Genomic DNA, 22,103 nt, shown 5'->3' with positions numbered 1-22,103 from the left:
ACGGCGCCTCTCATAGCCTGAGTCGCTTTGGGACGTTATATCTCCATAAACCAGCCAACCGTACCGTTTCACTTTTCTGTCATGGTAATGAATTTACCAACTTTGTATTTCTACTTCCCTGTAAGTAGTGTGATGGTAGTCTAGTAACTATCTTAGCAATTACTACATGCAATTACTACATAACTAGTGAATGCTGTGACGAACATTTACTACCTCAAAGTTAGTAAATACCTCGATTTTTTTTTTTTTTTTCAAAAACAGTGTTTGGCTTGGTTTAGACACGTCGGATATAGGTTCTGTCTCGAATCTTTTTGGGCCTGTTCAGTAAACGACCTCGATCAGCACCCCACCGCGATCCCACCATGACCCTCGGGCCCGGCGCTCAAAATCCCTAGACCACGATCTCACGCACATGTAGCTTTTTCAAACGTTTCGCGCGGGCGCCTCGTCGCATATCACGAGCGGTCGCGCGCATGCAGCAGCTTCCATTTGTGCAAACTCGGGAATGAAACTTTCGCGTGCATCACGTCGCATGTCACCCATTTGCTTCAGAGACCAGCAGTTTCACCAATAGTTCCCTTGTGTCTGCTACCGCTGTTTTAGGCCGCACCTCCTTTGATATCGATGCAAGTCTTAACGTAACAGTTGTAGAGTTTTCCAATAATTCTGTCGTACCGCGCACGTCTCACACGCAGAGTGCCGGTCGACTGCCGTTCAAAGCACGGGTTTCGCCATGTGCACTCTTAGCATTATTTCACACTGGTTGGTTTCCGGCGAGGGTAAAAATAGTAGGATAAGGACATCGAAGGCGCAGGCAGCGTCCGCGTGAGATAAGGCGTTATCATTGGGACCTCCTGTAGTTGGATGACCGCTGCTGCTATTCAAGTACTTGCCACTCCGATGTGGTGACACGCGCAGAACGAGTGTTGCGTCATGACACGCTACGTCAAACCCAAAGCACCGGCGTCGCGATCTGATTATGAGCCACGCCGTATTTATGGGCTCCTGGAAAAAATTTCACCGCCTGGTTTTCTTAAAGTGCACCTAATGAACCATAGAGGAACGTTCTTGCATTGCTCTTCCATGGTGATGCGGCCGTAATCGAACCCGGCCGCATCCATGGGCTCAGCTTAGCAACGATATAGCCACTGTGCTGCCGCGGAGGATATGACGCAGTTCTGCATCACACACTGTACTATGTGCGCAAGTCGCTTCATTATGCTGAGTCATGCTCCTCAGCACGTAGCGCCCCTAATCAAAGTAAGCTCCGTGCCGTTCTTGTAAGGCAGCGTTGCACAACTGGAGGCCCACCCTAGACTTTCATCGTGCGTTGGCATTTTAATCAGAAGAAAGATGCAGTCTTGCCGACATCCATGAACACAATACGTGACAGGAAACGGAGGCGGCTTCGCGCCCGTGAAGCTGTGAGGGCATACATCCATGATGGAGGAAGTAGGTGCTGCCTTCTGGGCGCGGTTAAATACAGCAAAAAGCCACGACAGCAAAGTGAAAGAGGAATGCGACAGTATTGAAACAGAGCGTTGTGGGTTTGCAACGGGTGCGAGGTGATTCGAGGTCTGTGGAAAGATGTGATTGGCAACTCATTGGTGTGCATGAAATCAGGGTTGCAGTCTGGACTGCACGCGAGAAATAGACTGTGGGACGCCTCGCATTGGGCGCTCACGGGATGGCCACACAAGAGGCTGTGAAGGGCAGTATGGGAAGGACAGCATTTGAGGTGAGAGCTGAGAGCAAAATAATATGGTTTTGAAAATAGATTGGCAAATATGAAAGAAGGTAGATAGATGGGCAGTCCTGATGGGCCTTAGGCCCAAAAAAGTGAACGCTAAAGGGAATCCCAATAAAGTGAGCGATCGTCAGGGGGTTTGGTCAAGCCTGACAAAACGAAAGGGCGCAGGATCTCTTGCCGGCAGCAGATGAAGAAAGGCCATTCGACTACCGAACGTAATAGAAATTGGCCACGCCAAAAGTGCCTTATTGGAGCACCGTCTGCAAATTACTATAGCTGCGCTTTTCCAAAAGAATGACAGCGCTTTGTAGGACGCCTGCAAATAGGCACTTTTGTTAGGTGTGTCTTCCTTTTTAAACCTTGATATTTATGCTGCTACGCATTGGGCGTTAAGCGCCCGTCAAGGTTGTTTAGATGTGGTCGTATTAGGGCCAGCCAAGTCGCTCGAAAGTTTCTACTGTAACATTCTGCTCTTCTTGATCAACACAGGCCAGTTGTAAAGTGACCACGGCTTTGTGGTACGATTGCTTGACATGCTGCTGGCTCGACTTTCAATCGCTAATAAGTTGCAGACTGCCCTCATCCGACTTAATGCAAAAAGGCTGTTTTTGGCGATCTGTGTACTTTAGTTTACACGTGTGATACGCACATCATGTGCTGTATATTCTCTTAGGAGCCTCGTTTATTTTATACTGCATCTTTTGTTCGACTCGAATGACGTCATAATTGTTTAAAAATCTTGCACGAATTCTGGAGTATCGTTTTGCACGTTAACGAATGCCCGAGGATAGACCTGATCAAAGCATGCATACGGCATGTGCACTATAGCAGTACATGGATTTGCCGAAACTTGGGTCCTCTGGCATAGGCGTGCGCAGAGGGGGGAGGGGGGACAGCCTAAGAATCACCTAAGAAGAGGGGGGCGCAAAGTCTGCTCCATACATTGACTTAATAGGGAGGGGGGGGGGGGGCAATGAACCTTCGCCCCCCCCCCCCCCCCCCCCCCCCCCGAAGGGGAACCCAGCGCACGCCTGTGCCCTCTGGCTTTGGGAACGACATTTGTGGATTCCTACGTTAAATGAGCATGACATCAAATTTATGCATGCCAATATTTTTGATTCCTCGAGTAGTTGTCGACCCCCTCGTATCGATTCGCGACCCAAAATGCAACGGAGGGACGAATAACTATCTGTTATATTGATAAACATGACCAGTATCGAGCACGATTCAAAACGGGTGGAAGCCCGCCAATTTGTAGCGCTGGCAGAGCTGCCTCGCGGCCACAGCTGATCGCGTTAAACTAAAAGAAGGGACGTCAGGTTTGGCTGACATTTCGTCTGGTAGCTGTCACGTCGCCGTCAACAGTGTTGACAAGTGATGAAGGCAACATTCTGTAATTGGGGATCGCGATTTATTTCAGCTTCGATTATTTGCAAAGCAGTGATTTAGAAATGGACGTCGTTCCTATCAGCGACGAGGAGGTGCATGGAGATGCATGCTTGGGCCATGCTTAGCTAATTTTAGCGTCTACGGCATTCCGGTATACACAACGGGGTTTATGGTTACCATACGATGATATCGACATGTTGCGACGCTTTGGACAACCACAATACGTTGTTCTAACAAGGCAGGGCATTCTGAATTACGCCGCTATCGCGAATGTACACCAGCAGAGAAGTAGAATCACTAGGTTTTGCAATAAAAATTCTGTGCTTGACAGGTAGCGCCGCCAGATATTTCTCTATACACTTTGATAGCTTATGGTCGTGTTAGCGTGTGTGTAATGAAATGACGCGCTCTTTTTTCTTTTTCCGCGCTTAGAAGAACACGACTGCTGCGCACAATTCGGTTCCCCGACATGCTGACTGACGAGCACACGACAGACCACTCGAAGCGGCGCGACGAAGATCAGGCATGAGGAGTGGGGAGAGCCACGGGAAGTGAGATCGTTTCCAGGCGCCAGCGCCACGATAAAAACACTCAGATCGTCGACATCATCGCTACTGACGTATCGTTACTCAGGATTGTATGGGCCACACCGAACGCGTCACAGTTACGTCGATGTCGCAGGGTGCTGAACGCCCCGCTGAGCTTTCGTACATTGTTTGCCCTCGAAATAACATAACTTCCAGGTGACGGACGCCGTTCAAATTTGGCCAAGAAGACCTACGCATACCGAGCAATCGAATGACGGGCACATTTATGTCAGTGCCCCTTTAACGCTTATGAAGCACCAATTTCACGGTAAATTTATCCTGCCGGGACAGTTAAAATGTCGGCGTTTCGTGGTTTTCTCAACTCGATGCGGTGGCTCACTGTCAGCAGCGTTCTGCGGCTGAACTATGCAGCAACTTTTCTATGGGGACGTAGCGCAGAAATAGTCGTTTACCGTCATTTGGGCAAGCTTTAAAAGGGGGTGCGAATTCTGATCACCAGCCCATGAACGCCAGGAGCAAATGAACTTGTATAAATAATAGGGCATCGTGCGATGCGATTCATTTCTGCGCTGTAAAACACGTTATTAGAATAATTATCTCTGCTATTTGCCATTTCGTGTGCCCAAGTCCTGTTTACAGAGAGAAATACTAACAGGGCAAGCGCGAGGCTTGTGACTGTGTCAAATCGTAAATCCGGTCGTCATAGAACTATAGCAGCGCAACGCCACAGCCCTCTGGGTATATCTTGGCGGGTATCTACCATCGTCAGTCGTGTGTGCACGACGCGGCCGAACCAGTGATTACTTCGGTGAATATAGTGCGCACCTCGCAGCCGCCATCCTCTCGCCTTCTCTCGGTGACTTTCAAAAACAGGCGTATCAGTGACCTCCAGCACGTAGCCAAAGGAGCTGGAACAAAGCTGTCCTCCCTCTGCGATTGTGCAAGCGTCAGCCTTCTGAGGTCAGCGACCACGCGCGGCGCATGTGTGGGCGGATGGCGCAACAGTGCACGCAACAGTTCTTTTCCAACGAAATATTCGTGCTCTTGAAGTAATTCAAGCTTGTTCATTCTGCGTTACTTGGATGGCATGGTTATTTCGTATGGCAGAAGCACGCTGAAAAAATTCATACCGTAGCGAGGCTGTAACCTTTGTCCGCCGCGTCAATGATGGAGAATCCTTCTTTGACACTAATCCCCGCTGCTCTTAAATCGTCGTACAAATCCGCGTGACCGTGTTTGTGGACAAGACGAGAAGGCCCTGCCATGGGCTTAAAAGAAAGGCTGCTAATGAATTGTCAGTTACGACGTATTCGCGTGTTATTTATTTACGTCCACTTCAATTGATTTCAATTCACGTCATTATTAGTCCACTGCAGTTAAAGACAACAGTTAATGTCCTCTGTGCTTTCTTTGTCTAACAAGGAAACGAGCCCCCCTTTCGTTCACACACACACACACACACACACACACACACACACACACACACACACACACACACACACACACACACACACACACACACACACACACACACACACACACACACACACACACACACACACACACACACACACACACACACACACACACACACACACGTTCACACGTTGTTGCTTCACAAACACATTGCTTCATTTCGCTTTGCAATAGATACACAGGTATAAAACTTATTTCTGCGTTTGACGTGCCGTAACCATGATATCATTACTAGACACGCAATAGTGGGAGACTCCGGAATAATTTTGGCCGGCTGAGGTTCTTTAACGTGTGCCTGAAATATACGCACGCGCGAGTTCTTTTTTTTTTTTTTTTTTTTTTTTTTTTTTCATTTCGCCCTCTGTCTGTTGCGGCCGCCGTGGCCAGGTATCGAAGGTCGAGCTTAGCAGCGCAGCATCTTAGCCGCTAAGCGACCACAGCGGGTAATAGTCAGGCATGTAATTCCATGGCCGCTGGATGGAAGCAGCGTTTCCATCCAGCGGCCGTGGTAGTGGAGACGAATAACTGCGGTACATTTGTTGAATCTCCACCGCCGTAGCTATACCATTGCCATTCACTGTACCGTGCACAGCAGCATAGTTTTGTATGAGGTTAGTTAATAGCAAAACCTCGCTCCGCGTTGAAGATCTTTGAGGCCGATATGCATGCCTGCGTTCATAAGTAGCCCTCTGTTTACTAAATGAGCATTTTTTCTTTCGAAAAAAATCGAGATCCGCTTAAAGTGGAATTGAGAACGCATTTGTTTGCTACTGACTATTAGTATATATGGTCGAGCCTGCGCTAACAATTTTCTGTTCGTCATCAAAGCACCTCAAACCTGCATCGCAGCTGAAATGTGGCCGACTACAGCTGGCATTCGGGAGTAAATGTTGGACTGGGCATTTATAGAGATACACATAACATTAGCCTTTGGCTGATTTTGATTCGAACATTTTATTTCGGCCCTGTCTTGGCTACAGAAAAAAAAAAGCCTAAATGGCAGTGCGTGAACGACCTTGCAATGCTTTGCAAGAAAATCAGCCACATAAATGTTCATTCCTCGGTATGCCGTCCTTTTCAAGGTGAGAAAAGTCACCAGTTTTCTGTAGACCTTCGTCGCTTTACAGGGCTCAGGGTGCAAAACGTCATAACGAAAGCCCACGCTGCGCTTTTGGACGTGCTTTTTTTCCTCTCGAACATTTTTATGTTGACAATGTGCGCTTACGTTATACTTTTTCTTCTTTCTTTTTTTCTTCGCGCTCGCAGACTTCCAGTAACTTATGGCCGCCTCGCTCGTGTCACTACTTTGCTCGAGTGCGCTGTACTGCCAAAACCAGGGATGACAGCAGCTGACACCAACGCGATTCTCTTGAGGAAAAACAAAAAACAAAACAATTACGGCCCCTTCGGAGCAGTAATCTCGATATTGAAATACTTCAATGAAAAAAAGAAAAATACCGGGAAGAAAGGTGTCACCAGCGAGATATAAGTCCCGAGCGGTCCACCTCTACGTCAACCCGCTGCGGCAGCAGTTTTGAATGGATGGGGATGCCCAATAGGCTGCATTTATCTCTTAAACCGCTCTAGCTGTTCATTCAGGCAGAAGCAGGCGCATTTTGGTGGTGCTGAGGCGTCTAAATTTTTCCTCTAAGCGGACAGGAGTAACCGTTTTACGAAAGCCTCTGCTTTCATGCATAATAACGAATAATTTACGGGCAGCCCGTTCAACGGCAACCCCAGTTTTTTAATTTTTAAATAACGGACATGCTGTATTCCAAGTTACACAGTCATGCTGTGTTAGGGATAACAGAATTGTGTTCAGGAATACACAGATATGACGTACATGTAAAAACGGAAATGTGCTGTGTGTGGTTATACAGAAAAAGAAGTTAAGTAGTGTCCGTGAAACGGAACCTGCTGTTACTTACTTACAGAAATGCCTCCGGCAACCATTAACCAGCAACTTCTGTAAACTGAGCCTTTTTTTTTTTTTTTACAGTGAGATGCGCTTCACGTTACCGTCAAACTTAGCCCAGTCTCGGTTTCTCAACGCAGCTTATTAAAAAAAAAACAAAAACAAAAAAACTCGAATATCACCATTGGTAAACACGTCGGACGGACGGTATAAAAGACAGGTTCCCAAGTCGCACTTGGCCGTGGGCGCTGCAATTGTGGCATTTTTAGCCCCCGTCAACGCAGAATCTGTCATGCCCAGTTACATCGCGGTATTTCACAGTCAGCGTACCTGTGTCCATTAGCGCTGCTGCCTAGGGGCTGGCTAAATGACAGTGGTGACAAGAGCTTATACATGCTGTATATAGCAAACAAGACCAGGTAGGATGTGATCAGGGGTCCCGAAGGCGATTGTATACTAGCAATATCACCGGAATGCTCGGCATTGCATTAGTCGAAACCGTATTCCTGGTCACATATATGGGGGAATACGGCATTTCCTGATCCTTTCAGCCTACTTTCGCGCCCTTCCTAGTCCACTACTAGCGCCAGGATGACGCCAACATGCAGTACGGTTCTATGGCGATGACTTGCGGCCAGTGTGTGGGAACGGAACGAAAACCGAAAACGAAAAAGAAAACATATTTTTGACTGGAACGAAAACGTAACCGAAACTTTATTATTTCATTCCGGAGTGAAACCGAAAATGTTTCAATCGTTTTTCGGTTCACGAGAATACTTGGCAATCCGGAACAACTGAGGTCATGCAACGTGAGCAATTTATGCATATCTCAGGGTACAGTATTAGCGCGCACCTCAGGCAGGACTTCCAAAGCAAAGATATGTTCCAATTGTGCGAAAAACGAAAACAGTGGCAAGCAGAGATGCTTATATATATTAACGCAAGTCGACTTTTGCGTGCCTGTCACGCAGGCCAGCGTGGAGAGGGCATTCTCGGCGCTGACGTTTGTTACAGCGAAAGCTGTTATGAGATCACAACAGCCGACTTTGGCGCCATGGTTGTCCGCCGCCGCCGCCGGTGTCCGTAACCGCTATCGCGGGAAATAAGAAGAAATGAAATTAGAAACAAATTTCTAGGATCGGATGGAATTTGATCCCGCTGGTTGGCAGGAAATCGCGGTACAGTTACTTCCGCTCCTCTGAAGAACGTGGGAAGAACGTGTTTTACCCCTGTCCCACTTTCTTAAGAGGAGCGCAAGTAACTATACCACAAATTCAATGTTTTTTTATGATTACTTTAACTTTAAATTTTTGCATACAAATAAAAACTGGTACAAACCGTTTCGGAACATTTTTTTTTTGTTCCGGAACAGAAACGGAACGGAAATTTTTGCGTTGGAATGAAACTAAAACCGAAACGAAAAACATTTCGTTCCGACACCCTGCTTGCGGCTGTGAAAGAACGCAATCGTCGGCCCCACTAGTCACGAGTAGTTCAAGCTTGCTTCTAGTATAGCAGGCTTATCCCTTTTTACCACACTAATTCGTTTATGTTTGACTGAACATTACGCATTCCGTTGGTTGTCGAAGCAAGTCACCGACCCGAGCCTCGGTCTGCACGTTGCTTTCGCCGTAGAAATAAGCTTGCTCTATTTTCAGCTCTGTATATTGCCCGTAAGTGTTGTTTTACTGACCACTACAAAGTTGTCCTGTAGTGGCTACTCGGGAGCGAGAGAGCCGGCACCTCAGTAGCTTTCGGGCAAGTTTGTTTTGAGAAGCACTGTTTCTTCTCGAACTGACCGCTCAACGGAACCGTTCAGCCTCGTGAATCCTTCATTTTAAGTGCCTCGTAAAATGGCTTCGTCCTGTTACGCAAGCAGTGCACCGCGTTCGAAATATCGTGTATTGCGCATGAAGCAATGTTTCATCACAGGGCTAAACGTCAGACCCGGCCGCAGTTTTGAAGAAGCCTACATGTAACTCCGTTTATTTTATTTTCTCACCGCCGAATGTTTGGGGGCCAGGGCAGACTACCGAAGATGAACCATCAAGCCATGCGTAGCCGCAATGTTGAAAGGCGTATCAGGAATAATGCTGACATTCTTATGCCATGAACCATTATATGGCAGACGTATCCTTGTGTTGCACAATTTTTCTCACCCAAAAGAGAAATAATAATAATAATAATAATAATAATAATAATAATAATAATAATAATAATAAATGAAGTAAAATTTGGTACTTTGGCGATGGTTATTTCACTACCGTATTCAGTCGTCCATTGTAATAAAAGTGCGTACTTGGAACAGAAGTACTACAGCGTCACAAGATGTAGCCACTGGAAGCTGATGCACTCTTCTGTGCCAGCTCTTAGTGGTAGTGTTGGGCGTACGTTCCCGTAACAGAGGATTGTTAGCGAGCGAGGTTCTCCGCACTGCATTATAGCAGATTTCAGGGGCCTCATATTTTTGAAATGTGACAGCTTGTGTGTCATTCCACAACGCTCGTGGCAGCGCCACCGGGAAATGCCCCTTCGAGCGTGCGCGGAGATAGCGAGGAGCCGAAAGACGATGAAAATGGCGCAGGACCCCGTGTGCGAGGGAGCTGTGCTTCCTCGAAAGTGTGTGCCTTGTAGCGGAGTTTATTCGAAAGTCGTTGCCTCGCGCCTTGGAAAGCCGCCTTCCGCGGTGAAAGAACCCGTCCCCTAGAAACGATAACTTGCAGGGCTTCCCTGTCGTCCACGGAGCTAGCGCACCGAGTCGTAAAAAGCTTTCTTGCTCAGAGCTTATACTCGGTCGTAAATCGAGATCGTTCAATTGAGTTTCAACGCGCGCGTGCCTTACTTCGTACTCAGTCGCATCTGGTGTGATAACGGCCTTGGAGTCGGTTCGGAAGTGGACAAAGAGAGCTGTGACGCCTTAAATTTCTTATGCTCCGATCTGTCTAGTGTCGAGTGTAGCCCTAAGTCTTCATATAGGGACTGAATCTAAGAGGTCGGAGTGACGCACGCGTGATAAGCGTCGCATGCCGTCGATTTCATGAAACGAGACTCCTTGCGCCGTTAAGCTTCGCATGCCGTGTAGGAAAGCAGGCATTGAAGATAGGCGGGGCCCAAATGAGCAGCGGCTCATCTTTTTTCCATCATATGAAAGCAAGATGAAAGCATGCAGCTGCTGTCGCCCCTGCGGGGAACGGTAATGCCGGCGCCGCGTACAATTAAATTTCGAATTCACCGGCGTATCATCCAGCGTGCTTGACGCGTCGCGATGACAAGCGGAGATTGTGTCGTTCCAACGGGCCGTCGGTCGGTCGCCGCTTGCCAGATAACAGCGACCCGAGGATGCGTATGTACGTCCCTCTCCCACACCGCTGCTGCTTTCATTCCAAGACGATTCAACTTGCTCGGCGGACCGAGATTACGAGGACACGCGCCCGGCACATGTTTACTGGCGAAGCTGCTTGCGGTGTTGCGTGCGTGGAAACCCTCGGAAGTGTGCTGTGCAGCTTCGCGTGCAGGTCCTCGGGCTATGGTCGGTGGCTTCTGGGGGAACAAAATGCTGCGCACGGTCGTGGGAACGCGCTCGTCTTTTGGATGTTCCGGTTTCTGCTCTTAAACTCCCGCGAAGTGTTACAAAACCACGAAGCGCTGTAGCTTAGAAAAAAGGCTCGGGACCTGTGCGTGTGTTCCATGTTGCACGGTATGATAGGGAAGCGCATTAGATGTATCTGTACAGTGGCAGGCGGTGTTTAGCTGAGTGTACTTCGTTCTGCTTTCGCGAGTGTTAGATGAGTAGGATATCCAGTGCCGACGCACGGATTCGGGAGCGTCGTGACGTCCTTGGGTGCGGACGCGCTGGACCCGTGGTCTTGACGCGGATGAAACGTTGTGTAGCGGAGCTTGAGAGATTCCTTCTCGCACTGCTGCGCCCGGCGAGTATACAATGGAGGAGAAAGGAATTGCGTGTTTGACCGCGTGCGTGCCACCCCCTGCCGCATCCTTGCTAGCTCCACGCGCGCTCGAGTTGATGGAAAGTCGACACGGAACCGGTTTGTGATCGGCGTGGGTGTGTACGGGAGGCGCTGCAGCCCCTTTTCGGACCCGGTTCGCCATGTGTTCCCCCTTTTAGCTCCGTTTCTGCCTCGAAGCGGACGGCCGCTTGCGACGCGAATCTCCCGCTGGGCCTGGCAGGAAAACATGTGCACTTGAGCATTTAGGGCATCGTTGCAGCAACACCTTATTTGTTTACGCGGTGCGCATCTTCGCGTGCGAAACTGTCATGTCGAGAGGATACGTGATTAGCGAAGGCGCGGACCGTTGCAGGCCTTGTTACGTCTCGCCTGTTGGAGGTCACTCCTGTTCAGCCGAATTATGTCAAAGGATAGCATCCCGACGCCGTTCTTGCCAGGTATTGACCGATGCTGGATACGTGATGTCGGTCAATGCGAACGATGGCTATCGTCTCTCGCAAGCACCATCATGCAAGAAGTGCTTTTCTGTGTGTCGTTGCGAAATGTCAAGGGCCCTGAGCACTTTGGTGCAAGTGGATAAAGGCACCGTCGATACTGAAAATGTCGCAGCCGAACCAGAGAACGTGTTTTCCCAGTGGCAGGCGCCACATTTCGCCCAGCCGCTACAGCGGACCTGTTTCACCGCGACGAATGGTGCGAAAAAGTGGCGGGGGAGGTCGCACGTTGCCGCTCGTGCCGTGGGCGCATCGAGTCTGCTCTCTGTCGCCAGTGTGCCTCCTCGAGCGCACCCGTCGTCGCACGGATCGTATCTGTCGACCCCGCTGTGCGTGTGGTTCTACTTGCGACATACACGCCCGCTGTAGTAGAATGCGAAATCCCTCGTCTAGTCTTTCGGGTGCCCCTTGGAAAAAAAAGAAAGAACTTGGCGTTCAAGGCTTAATAATAATTTCCAGGGTATTAAGCGCCAAAACCACGATATGAATGAGGCACGCCGTAGTGGAGGGATCCGGATAATTTCGACCCCGTGGGGTTCTTTAACGTGCACCTAAATATAAGTACACGGGCCTCTATACGATTTCGTCTCCACTGAAATGCTACCGCCGCGGCGAGGATCGAACCCGCGTCCTTCGGGTCAACAGCGGAGCACCGTAATTACTGGGCTACCGCGGCGGCGTTCACGTCTTTGACGCCGCGCCTTTCGTAGTGCGTGATTTGCTTAAGGACGCTGTACACCTTTTATACCGTGACAGTCGGGCACCTGTCGTCTTCACCAACGAAAGTCTCCGTCGAAGCAGAGATACCTTGCTGCTACTAAAGTAGCGTTTGTATGGACAAGCTGTATGGCGTCACAATATATGTATATACCGATTTTCTAGAAATCCACAAAATCGCATGTATTTTGACATATTCATTATCGAATTTCAATAGCGATATCAAAACCAAGCGCACCGGCAAGCCGGCCGTTCTGTTACATAAAACCGGAACTACTGGTGACGGAGAAGGGACGAACTTTGTATGAAGGCGCTTCGCGGCACTATCTTGTCGTGAAAAGTGTCAAGTTATCTCACTTAGCCAGCATATCGCTTTATACCTCTGTCACATAGGCACTTGAAAGTCCCATGTGACAAGAAGACTTCTGAAAAAAAGAGTTCCACGCGCAGGCAGATGACAGAGAGCGATGTCTCTTTCAGAAGCGGTCCTTTCTGGAAACAGAGTTCGTCGATCTCTTTCACGGCCGTAAAAGAGTAGCCTCGAAACCAGTGGGCGTCAGGAATTGTGAATTGGTGAAAAAAAATTGGCAAGTGTTTATTTTTCTGTCCGAATAGCCCCGGACGCACACAAAAAACAACGGCTACAATGGTTGAGGGACTTTATATGTCGAGATACATTATTTTATTTTCACTGGTTCTGTTTTGAAAGCTAGCGCCACGCTTTCGGTTGCGCGTTCGGAAGAAAACACTAAAAAGAGATCGTCGGTGCCGTGTGTCTGGGAGGCAACGCGTCTTCATTAAAAAATTATTTCAACTTCCTAAAAGACCGCGTACGTAAAAGAGTTTTTGCGTGCTCGTGTGACAGGGGGTGTACAGGGTGTCTCGGCTAACTTGCGCCGAGTATTACAAAACAAAATACGCGCTGCACGCGTCGAATTGGCTCGGTATTGTTCTGAGCTATATGCGGCACATCGTGGTATTTGTTCCAATCCGCCAAGCTGGGTAATTAACAAGTATTGCTGATTAACATTCGAATAACTCTAGCGAAAAATCCTCAATACAAAAGTTGTAGCGCTTTTCAGAAATGTCGGATTATTTCATCGATGCTAAGATAACTGCCCTTATGAAAAATTTTTCTCCAGCCTCTCTCTAAAGTGCGCGGAATTAAAAAAAAAAAGCCTACTTAGCCCAGGTTATCTGAACGCCCTCTATGTAATGTTTGGTGTTTATCTTTTCTCTTCTTTTTTGCGCTATGCGATAAAAAAACCGCAATTTCTACATTTACCTACAAAGCAGCGTAAAACTCGGGAACAAATATTGCGGCGCGTTTTCTTGCCGATGGTGCGACAGGCGAAAGAATGCTTTGTGCTTATGTACAGGGTGTCGTTCTTTTTTAGACAATACAGATTTTTAATAAAAAATCTACGACAGTAAAACTCCTGTCGTTTTCTCAGACGAACTCTGCGTCGAGGCGGAAATACTTTGCCCCAGTTGAAATGACACTGTTGTGACTAATGATCAGAAACTCACTAATTAATTTTCTAATTATTGACTTGAGCGCAGTTGTTTATATTAGAAAGTTGTAGTGCATGACAATTTATGGCATACCCATTTTTTAGAAATCGCAAAAGTTGCACGTAATTCGAGATATTCATCATCGAATTTCAAGGGCGATATCGAAACTGATCGCGCCCAGCGCGCACGAAACGCGACGACTCTGTTACGCCAGACCGGAACTACCCGCGACAAGGAAGTGACGAAATTTGAATGAAGGCGCGTCGTGGCTGTATTTTTTTTTTTTTTTTTTTGAAAAGCGGCAAGTCATCTCACTTTCGCCAGCGGATCGCCTTATACCTGTGCGTGTGGTGTTTGGTCCTTATCTGCTTCTTTAGAGCTGTGCGCAAGAAAAGCGTAATATCAACGTTTTCTTTGTCTGTGAAACATAAAACTCAGGAGCAGCCGCTGCGGCGCGTCTTCTTGCAGGCATAATAATAATAATAATAATAATAATAATAATAATAATAATAATAATAATAATAATAATAATAATAATAATAATAATATCTGGGGTTTAACGTCCCAAAACCACGATATGATTATGAGAGGCGCCGTAGTGGAGGGCTCCGGAAATTTTGACCACCTGGGGTTCTTTAACGTGCACCTAAATCTAAGTACACGGGCCTCAAAACATTTTCGCCTCCTTCTTGCAGGCATGCGAAATCGTTTTTCATGGCTGTTTGTGGTTTATGAAACCGATAAGCATCATAGATTGCACCTGAAGCATAAGCTGTCTACTTGTGTGTTTCAGAATGATTGCCGCTTTTGCTGACCGGGTTCTGCTTTGGCACGCCTTAATTGATTCAAATTTCGTCACTTCCCTATCACGTGCAGTTCCGGCCAAAAGGCCGCGTTTCAGGTGCGCCGGGCGCCGTCAGTTTCGGTTTCGCCCTTAATATTCGATGATGAATATCTCGAATTACGTGCAACTTTTGTCATTAAAAAAATGGGTTCGCCATAAACTGTGACGCCCTACAACTATACCATATAAAAGCTGCCTTCAAGTTCATAATAAAAACTTAAGTTTTTGTTAAATAGTTGTTTCAAGATAACTTTACTTGCAGTAAGGTATTCCCACCTCGACGAGGCTTCGTGTGCGAAGACGACAGCTGCCTTACTGTCGCTCTTATAAAAAATCTGAAATGTGTAAAAGAAACCCCATTTATATATACAGTATAACGTTTCGGCCTAACTCGTACGTTCCTGTGCAAATCCTTGTTGTGAGAGTGTGCGCACGACAGCGACGATACCGGCCTTCGTGCGGCCTGACCGCTCTTTGCAGTCGCTCGGTTATGGAAACCTAGATGATAATTATCAAAATTATATTAGTCACGAAAGAAGTGTAGTGATGACTGCTACCTTGTATCGCCGGCGGCCTGCGCGTTCCAGCGCCGTCTACACGGCTTAGTCAGATCTGTTCGTCAGTGCCTGTTTTCTAATGTTCTAATTACCGTGCGAAAATGGCTGTGCCGTGCATTTCCACGTGACGGGGGCGAGATTTATTACAGGACTTGCAATCCTTTGGTAGTCCAGAATTCGTCGCGCGGAACTGTTTCCAGCGGATACGCAGAATGGCTGGTCAAGTACGCGGTTCCTATCGCTAATTCGTGAAGATTTCGTGTAGTGATTTGTGTAAGGCACGGCACCCTGGCGTATTTTTTTTTTTTTTTTCGTATTGGGAGCAGTTGTCGGCAGAAAGTGCCGAACCCACTGAAGCAGCTTCACCAGCAAGAGGGAGACATTGAACTATCTCCATCGCTCAAATGGGGTTGACACTGTAGTAGCATGTCAAGACTGCTCGGTTTTCCTAAAGCGTTTGCTAACGTCGGTTGCAGATTATCGAGTATGTAAGCGGCTTTGACTGTGAATAGCTCGTATAGTTTCTCAGCTTGGAACGCGTCTGTACACAAAGTGACCTAAAGACGCTTTGAAGAGCCTTATTTCTTGGGTCGAAGGAGGGAGACTAATGATCTTGTCCTTGCGCAGACGCTGGAGGAGAAGGACCGCAAGAGTCAGATGGTGAAAGAGCAGCTGATGCGCGAGCAGAGGTTTCTCAAGAGGAGGCTGCACCACCTGGACGGAGTCTCCTCCCCGCCCAGCCACAAGAGGCGCAGCGTGAGCGAGTGCAGCTCCGGCTCGTCGTCGTCGCGCTCGTCCACTTCGGAGACCGGTCAGTCGCACCCGCAACCTGAGAATGTGCTCGACAATTCCCTGTATAACGCCAGGGCAGTTCTGTTTCTCGGAAAATGTCTTAAAGGGACACGGTCACCCAACAATTCGCTGTTTTCAGCAAACACACACACACACACACACACACACACACACACACACACACACACACACACACACACACACACACACACACACACACGCGCGCGCGCGCGCGCGCGCACGCACACACACACACACACACACACACACACACACGCACACACACACACACACACACAAGTAGAGTGTCTATTGTGCCTATACATATATGAAAGATGGACTGCAAAATAATGCTTCAGTGCGAAATAAGCCCTGGAAGTCGCCAGCCATAAACCCTGCCCACCGCCGGCTACCGCCATTCCTTGGCGTGTGCGACGTCATGCACTGTGTGCAGCGCAGCCGTCGTCTTCTAGCAAAGTCTCAGCTGCTCAAAGTCGATCAATTTCAATGTCAGGCGGAACAAAGCTGGTATAGTTCGATTGAACGAGCAGATGACCGCGGAACAAAATCGTTCGCCGGAATGCAGGCCAGCGCACAGCGAGCAGCTTGTCACGGTTCGCTTGTGCGCCAGTGTTGCCTGACCCTCATGGCCGCTCGCATGTTTCTAAAACGTTCACTTGCAAATTAGCTGCTCGACCAAATGCGCTAAAATTTCGCCAGCTTGTTTGTGAACGCACAAGGATTAACCCACATAACACAGATTATGGTCGAAAACTAGATGTCATGGCCCCTTTAAGTATGTTTGTTTCATAGCTCGTGAACTTTCAAACTCTCGTCTAGCTTTTTGGGAAAAGCAAGCCGCATTCTCGAAATACGTCTCGCTTCAGCACTTGCTCCTTCTAGCAAGATGAATTGTGATTCCGTTTCGTTTCCTTGAGCTGTGGTACTAACGTGGCACCATGATGTGAAAAGGCGCGACGTTTTCCGTTTTCAAATGTCCACGCCCGTTTGCTCGCGTTCTTTCTCGGTGTTCCGTCACGCGCAATTAGCAAGCCGCAGCTGCGGTTCGAGTTCGCTAAATCGCACATGTGCTAACAGTATTGCGATTCTGTTTACATTGACGTCTGCGCAGATTTTTTAGTATTTTGTTTTTTTTTTGCAATGTCTGCCCGAAATCATGAATGGCCCCGTCGTGGTGTTCTCTGGAGTCGGCCACAAACATTTGGGGAACTGTGGGTTAGCGCAAACGCTCAGCACGTGGTTCTTGCGACCTACCTAACGACCCAATAAATTTGGAGCGGGATTACGTATAACGGAGCAGACGTTCGCATTTGTTGCGGTTCTCACGTCCCGCTAATTTTTGCGGTCGACTGTGTACGTGCAATAATGGTGCACCTCAGAAAATGCAGTGTCAAACGTTTAAACTGTTGTACAAATGGCCGAGGAAAGGAAAAAAAGAAAGAAAAGAAGCCTTAAGAACTTGAGTAGGAGGAAAGAGGCCATGCCAAGAAGCACACGATATGCATTGCACACATCACTGCACACCGATTATAGAAAAAGGGCCGAAAGTGATAAACTGGTCCTTGAAGTAGAATCGACTGCATGCACTGCATGCAGGTTTTATCAAAAGCAGATTTTTTTTTTTTCTGCCTGCAGTGGACGCTGCTAGCATCAGAGCTATCATATTTTGACCCGTTTTCTGTAATCGGTGTGAGGAGACGTAGGCGCTTCTGGTTTGCCATGGAATTCTACTGCGTCTGCATTCGCTTTGGCCTCTATGCAAACTCTGGCACATTGTTGCTCTCGTTTTGGGTGCACTCGCTGTTCGTGCTGGCGCCTACTATTTATTTCGTCTTATCTGCGCTTGATGAAGGAGAGCATCATACGGACGGCCGTGCATATTCAAATAGATAGTACTTTATGTGGTTTTACGTGCCAAAACCACGAGCCACGCCGTAGTGGGTGAAACAGGAGCAATTCCGACCACCCGTGGTGTTCTCTAACGTGCACTGACATCGCACAGCATACACGGGCATCTAGCATTTCGCTTAGGTATATCTAAATGCTGCCGCGGATTCATCTCAAGCGGTGGTCGCTTAGTGATGTGTGTGTAACGCAGGCACCGAGCTGATTTCACGATAAAGAACGCGGCGTGGGCATAGTTAATTAATCTGGGTTTGGGTGGATTGACTTTAAGAAATGCATCAGGTGTGTCGTCAAGAGGATTTTTACAACGTTTCTCGTTTTATCTAAAGTCAACGTACATCCTCTGGGACGATAAGCCTTTTATTCAAAAACAAGGAGTCTGTATTGGATCATGTACTGCTCCGCTTCTGACTCTGAGTGGCCTATTTTTGGCCAAGCCTTGACAAGAAGCTACTTTGCTTGTCCTCTGACGTAGGTATTTGGCGAACCTTTAGAAACGTCGACGATTGCCTGATCATTTTTAAACGCGACCGAGTTCCCTCCGAACCGCTTGTTGCTAGCGTACTAAACTTGTTTCAACAGTGCCTGGACCCTTTGTCACTAACGCCTGAACTACCTTCTAATGTTGGAAAGCTTCGCTTGCTTGATATCAAGGTCGCGTTCCTTGATAACCGGACTTGTTGGTAGTATGAACCACGAGGTAACAAGCAGTTTTCGCCGTTCAGCTCAGCCCACTCCAAACTCGTTAAAAGAAGTATCATTGGACACGGCCTAGATAGCGCTGTTAGCAAATAATATAGTCACTGTGTGATGGACAGTCTCTGGAAGCAGTCCTCCCGCCTCTCGGAAGCAGGTTACCCCTTGCACGTCCAAGTGTCATTCGCCGAGGGCTTGATTAAGGAATATCGCCACGCTGTTCGAGGTCGGGGTTCCAACACTGATGTCACTCGAAAAAGGATAACTATTGTGCCTTAGTTAGGCAAAATTTCGCATGACATAAAACCGGTTGTGTCACGTGCTATTGTGCAGGTAGTTTTCCCAACCCCATGCAAGCTGAATTAAATTTGCGGACTCGGCAGTCAAGCACGACAGAACGCTTCTGCTTGCAATATAAGACGTAGGACTCGGTTCGTGGACTCTAGAGAGGCGGTGGTGTATCAGATTCCCCTTTCATGCGGAAAGCAGTACGTCGGACAGACGAGTCGCTGTCTGAACGACAGGTTACGAGAGCATTGAAACCTTGTAAAGAAAGGCAACGATCGGTGGCTCGCGATGCATTGCAGCGCTTGTGGGTGCGCCCCCTTTTTTGAGAACACCAAGGTGTTGTCGACCAACCGTGATGAACTAGCCAGGTTAATAGCAGAAGCCGCCAAAATTGCAAAGTTGGGTAGCGATTGTGTAAGCACTCCGTCCCTGTCGGATAAAGAATTGTATTTTTTGGACGTGCATTAGCTTGTGAAGTGTTTCGCATATCTTGTTAAAAAGAGAATTAGAGGGTAAAATGCACATCGCTGCGCGTGAAATCGGAGTGCAGCGTGTGAGCACCACCGCTGCATATATTCGTGCTTCGGTTTCAATGAGCGATTTTGTTTAATGTTAGCGCACGTGTTGTGTCCTCTCTTTTCGTCCTCGTGTTGCTTTGCTCTAAATATCGCTTCATAACTTACCAACAAGACCGAATTTCTCCCCTTTTAGTTAAACTGGAGCCGCCTACCGTGACATCTCTCATCGCCCGTGTGTTGCCATGGGACAGTGAACCCCGTCAATCGACAAACCGTTCCGTTCGTCGGGCACGCTCTTGCTTTGCGCCCTTTGAACTAAAAGGGCGTCCCAGCTGTCGGCCTTACTGCCGCTACAGCGCTGTGGTTGAAGTAGGAAGGTTGCGCAGTAATCTACTTATCTTGTTTGTCCGCTGCTATACAGCGGATAAGCGAGCCTTTTGTCCCCTCTCACACAAACACTGATCGTGCGGGATATACCTCGGCATGTGCTGTCGAAAGGGTTCAACCCTTGGCGCCTGCCCCGTGCGCGCCGTTGTTTTTGTGCACAATGAACCAGTTTGTGCAGCGAAGTGCGTCGTGTTGTGCTGTCTATGCTGTGGACAACACGAAACATTTCGCAATTTTCACGTTGCTTGCGCTTTCCGACCCTTAAAAGAATGAAGCGGCCAACATACCAGCAAAACTATAATCACGTGCTTCTTTCCTGGACACAAAAGTGAGCACACATTCGGCAAGCTTGGCTGAACGAGTGAATAAGGAACGCTCGAAAAGAAAAAAAAAAGCGAGGAATTTCAGTGCTTGGACAGCCGACAAAAATAGCAGTGGTGGAACCTGTCTACGAAATGTGTTGTCAAGGGATGCGAAAATGCGAGGAAGAGAGCTCGGCTAAACGGCAACTGTGGTTCGTGTGCAGGCTTTTTGGGCACATATGTGACGTTTTCATTTATTGTGTGCGACGCTGTGACACGCCACCCCTTTGACCAGACTAAAAGGGCTGAAAACATGCTTTTCTTCAAAAGGATCGCCAGGCTATCCCTTCAAAGGGGCCTCGTCTATGTTGTGACCGTGGACTGTGCACACGAATACAATTTATAAAGGGTTTCCGAAAAGTATATGCGACCAGCTAGTGCACGAATCCTTTGGAGCTGCAGACGCTGCGTTGTACCGTTTGCTCGTGTCGCACGAATGTTTCTAGCTGGCCCCTCACAGTTTTCCAGCAGGTGTCGAGTATAGCTGCTGCTTGCCAGTGCGGATGGAAGTAGAGCAGCAGTTAAACGTGGCCTGAAGGCCCACGACACACACCGAACAGGTGTTCGCTCGCCTGCGTTGAGCGTGCCTCGGCGTGTTTGTGACATTTCATCCCGTAACACGTGTACTGTCTCTCCTGTATCCAGCGAATAAGACGAATCCTCAAGAACTCGGAAGTGTGTGATCTTCCTGAGTTGTTGTTTGCGCCCCGGCTTAAGGCCGACACTGATCGCGGTTATTCACATATGACGTGAGAGACATCGATCACGTAGTGGTTTACACGTTCTTTCCGTCCAGTTTATGGCGTGGGGCCGTATCGCGTTGTCTGTACGCCATCAGAAAAGGTATTACGTTCTCCCCTGTTAAAAAGAAAATGCGTTGTATTCAGTATCCAAGACTCTCGAGGCATGCTCAGCAGCGGCGTTAATGGGAATCTTCGTGGTCGCAATTGCAATCTTAGAGGATAACTGGCCGATCGTGCGTGATGCGTTAAACGGAGAGGCAGGCACATTCAATAGGTTTCCGATTTCTATTTTCTCAAGTCCCCAGCAACCTCAGCCCGAAGATCGAACGTGTCTCGTCGGTATGTAGCCGCACATTTGCACCAGGAATTGAGGTGATTATAGATAAGGTTCCATTGGTTTCCGAGAGTGTTCCCGAGTCGAAAGCACTGGATTGTTTTTCGCGAACTTGGGTTTTTTTTCATGCGCTCCTGAGCTTAACCCTGTAATGCGCTATGTATCATATGTGTATGCTATACAGAGTTTGAGGACTCAGTATGCCAACTGAAGAACGAAACACTTAACGCGAAACCTGTAGTAGCGATTTATTATATAGTCGACTACTTTCGACGGCTCACTAAGTTAGTAGACCTTGTTGTTAGGCTAGTCGGTGCATGCTTCATAAAGTATTAGTATATATAACTAGTAAATACGTGATACCACATCTACTTAACTGAAATACAATTGCGGTTTTTTTTTGTTTGCTTGAACAACGAAGCTGTCTAAGCCGACCGTTAGTCCGTGCAGAGCGACGAGAAATTATCATCATCATCATGAACCGGCAGGCGCTCTCTTCGTCCTCTTCTTCTTCATCTGCTTGGCTCCCAGAACACGTGCGCCGATTTCTCCAGCGTGGGATGCAATAACCTTGATGGGCGAGCGAACGAGTACACAGAGAGAGAGAGAGAGGGAGAGAAATAAACGATAAAAGAGAAATTCTTAAGGAAAAAAATGTCTTGGCGAGGCGAGATTCGAACCCGCTTACCCACGATCCGATAGGTGTGAATAATAGGTGTAACCTTAAGAGACAGGAAGAGAGCAGAGTGGGTCGGGGAACAATCGGGGGTTAAGGATATCATAGTTGAAATCAAGAAGAAATGGATATGGGCCGGGCACTTAGCACGTAGGCAAGATAACCGGTGGTCATTAAGGGTAACTGACTGGATTCCAAGAGAAGGCAA

At 48.0% G+C, this 22,103-nt stretch overlaps 1 protein-coding gene across 1 annotated transcript in view; it reads left to right on the top strand.

Moving 5' to 3' along the window:
- The window catches only part of LOC119379305 (max-interacting protein 1), a 90,201-nt gene that overhangs the window by 56,596 nt on the left and 11,502 nt on the right, over positions 1 to 22,103 (top strand). Inside the window, exon 5 of the mRNA XM_037648576.2 lies at positions 15,801 to 15,984. Within this exon, the coding sequence (XP_037504504.1) occupies positions 15,801 to 15,984 (184 nt within the window). The remainder of the gene's footprint in view (positions 1 to 15,800; positions 15,985 to 22,103) is intronic.

The sequence above is a fragment of the Rhipicephalus sanguineus genome, chromosome 1, assembly GCF_013339695.2.
Source record: "Rhipicephalus sanguineus isolate Rsan-2018 chromosome 1, BIME_Rsan_1.4, whole genome shotgun sequence".
Taxonomy (NCBI): domain Eukaryota; kingdom Metazoa; phylum Arthropoda; class Arachnida; order Ixodida; family Ixodidae; genus Rhipicephalus; species Rhipicephalus sanguineus.
This window is presented reverse-complemented; position numbering and strand designations above follow the sequence as displayed.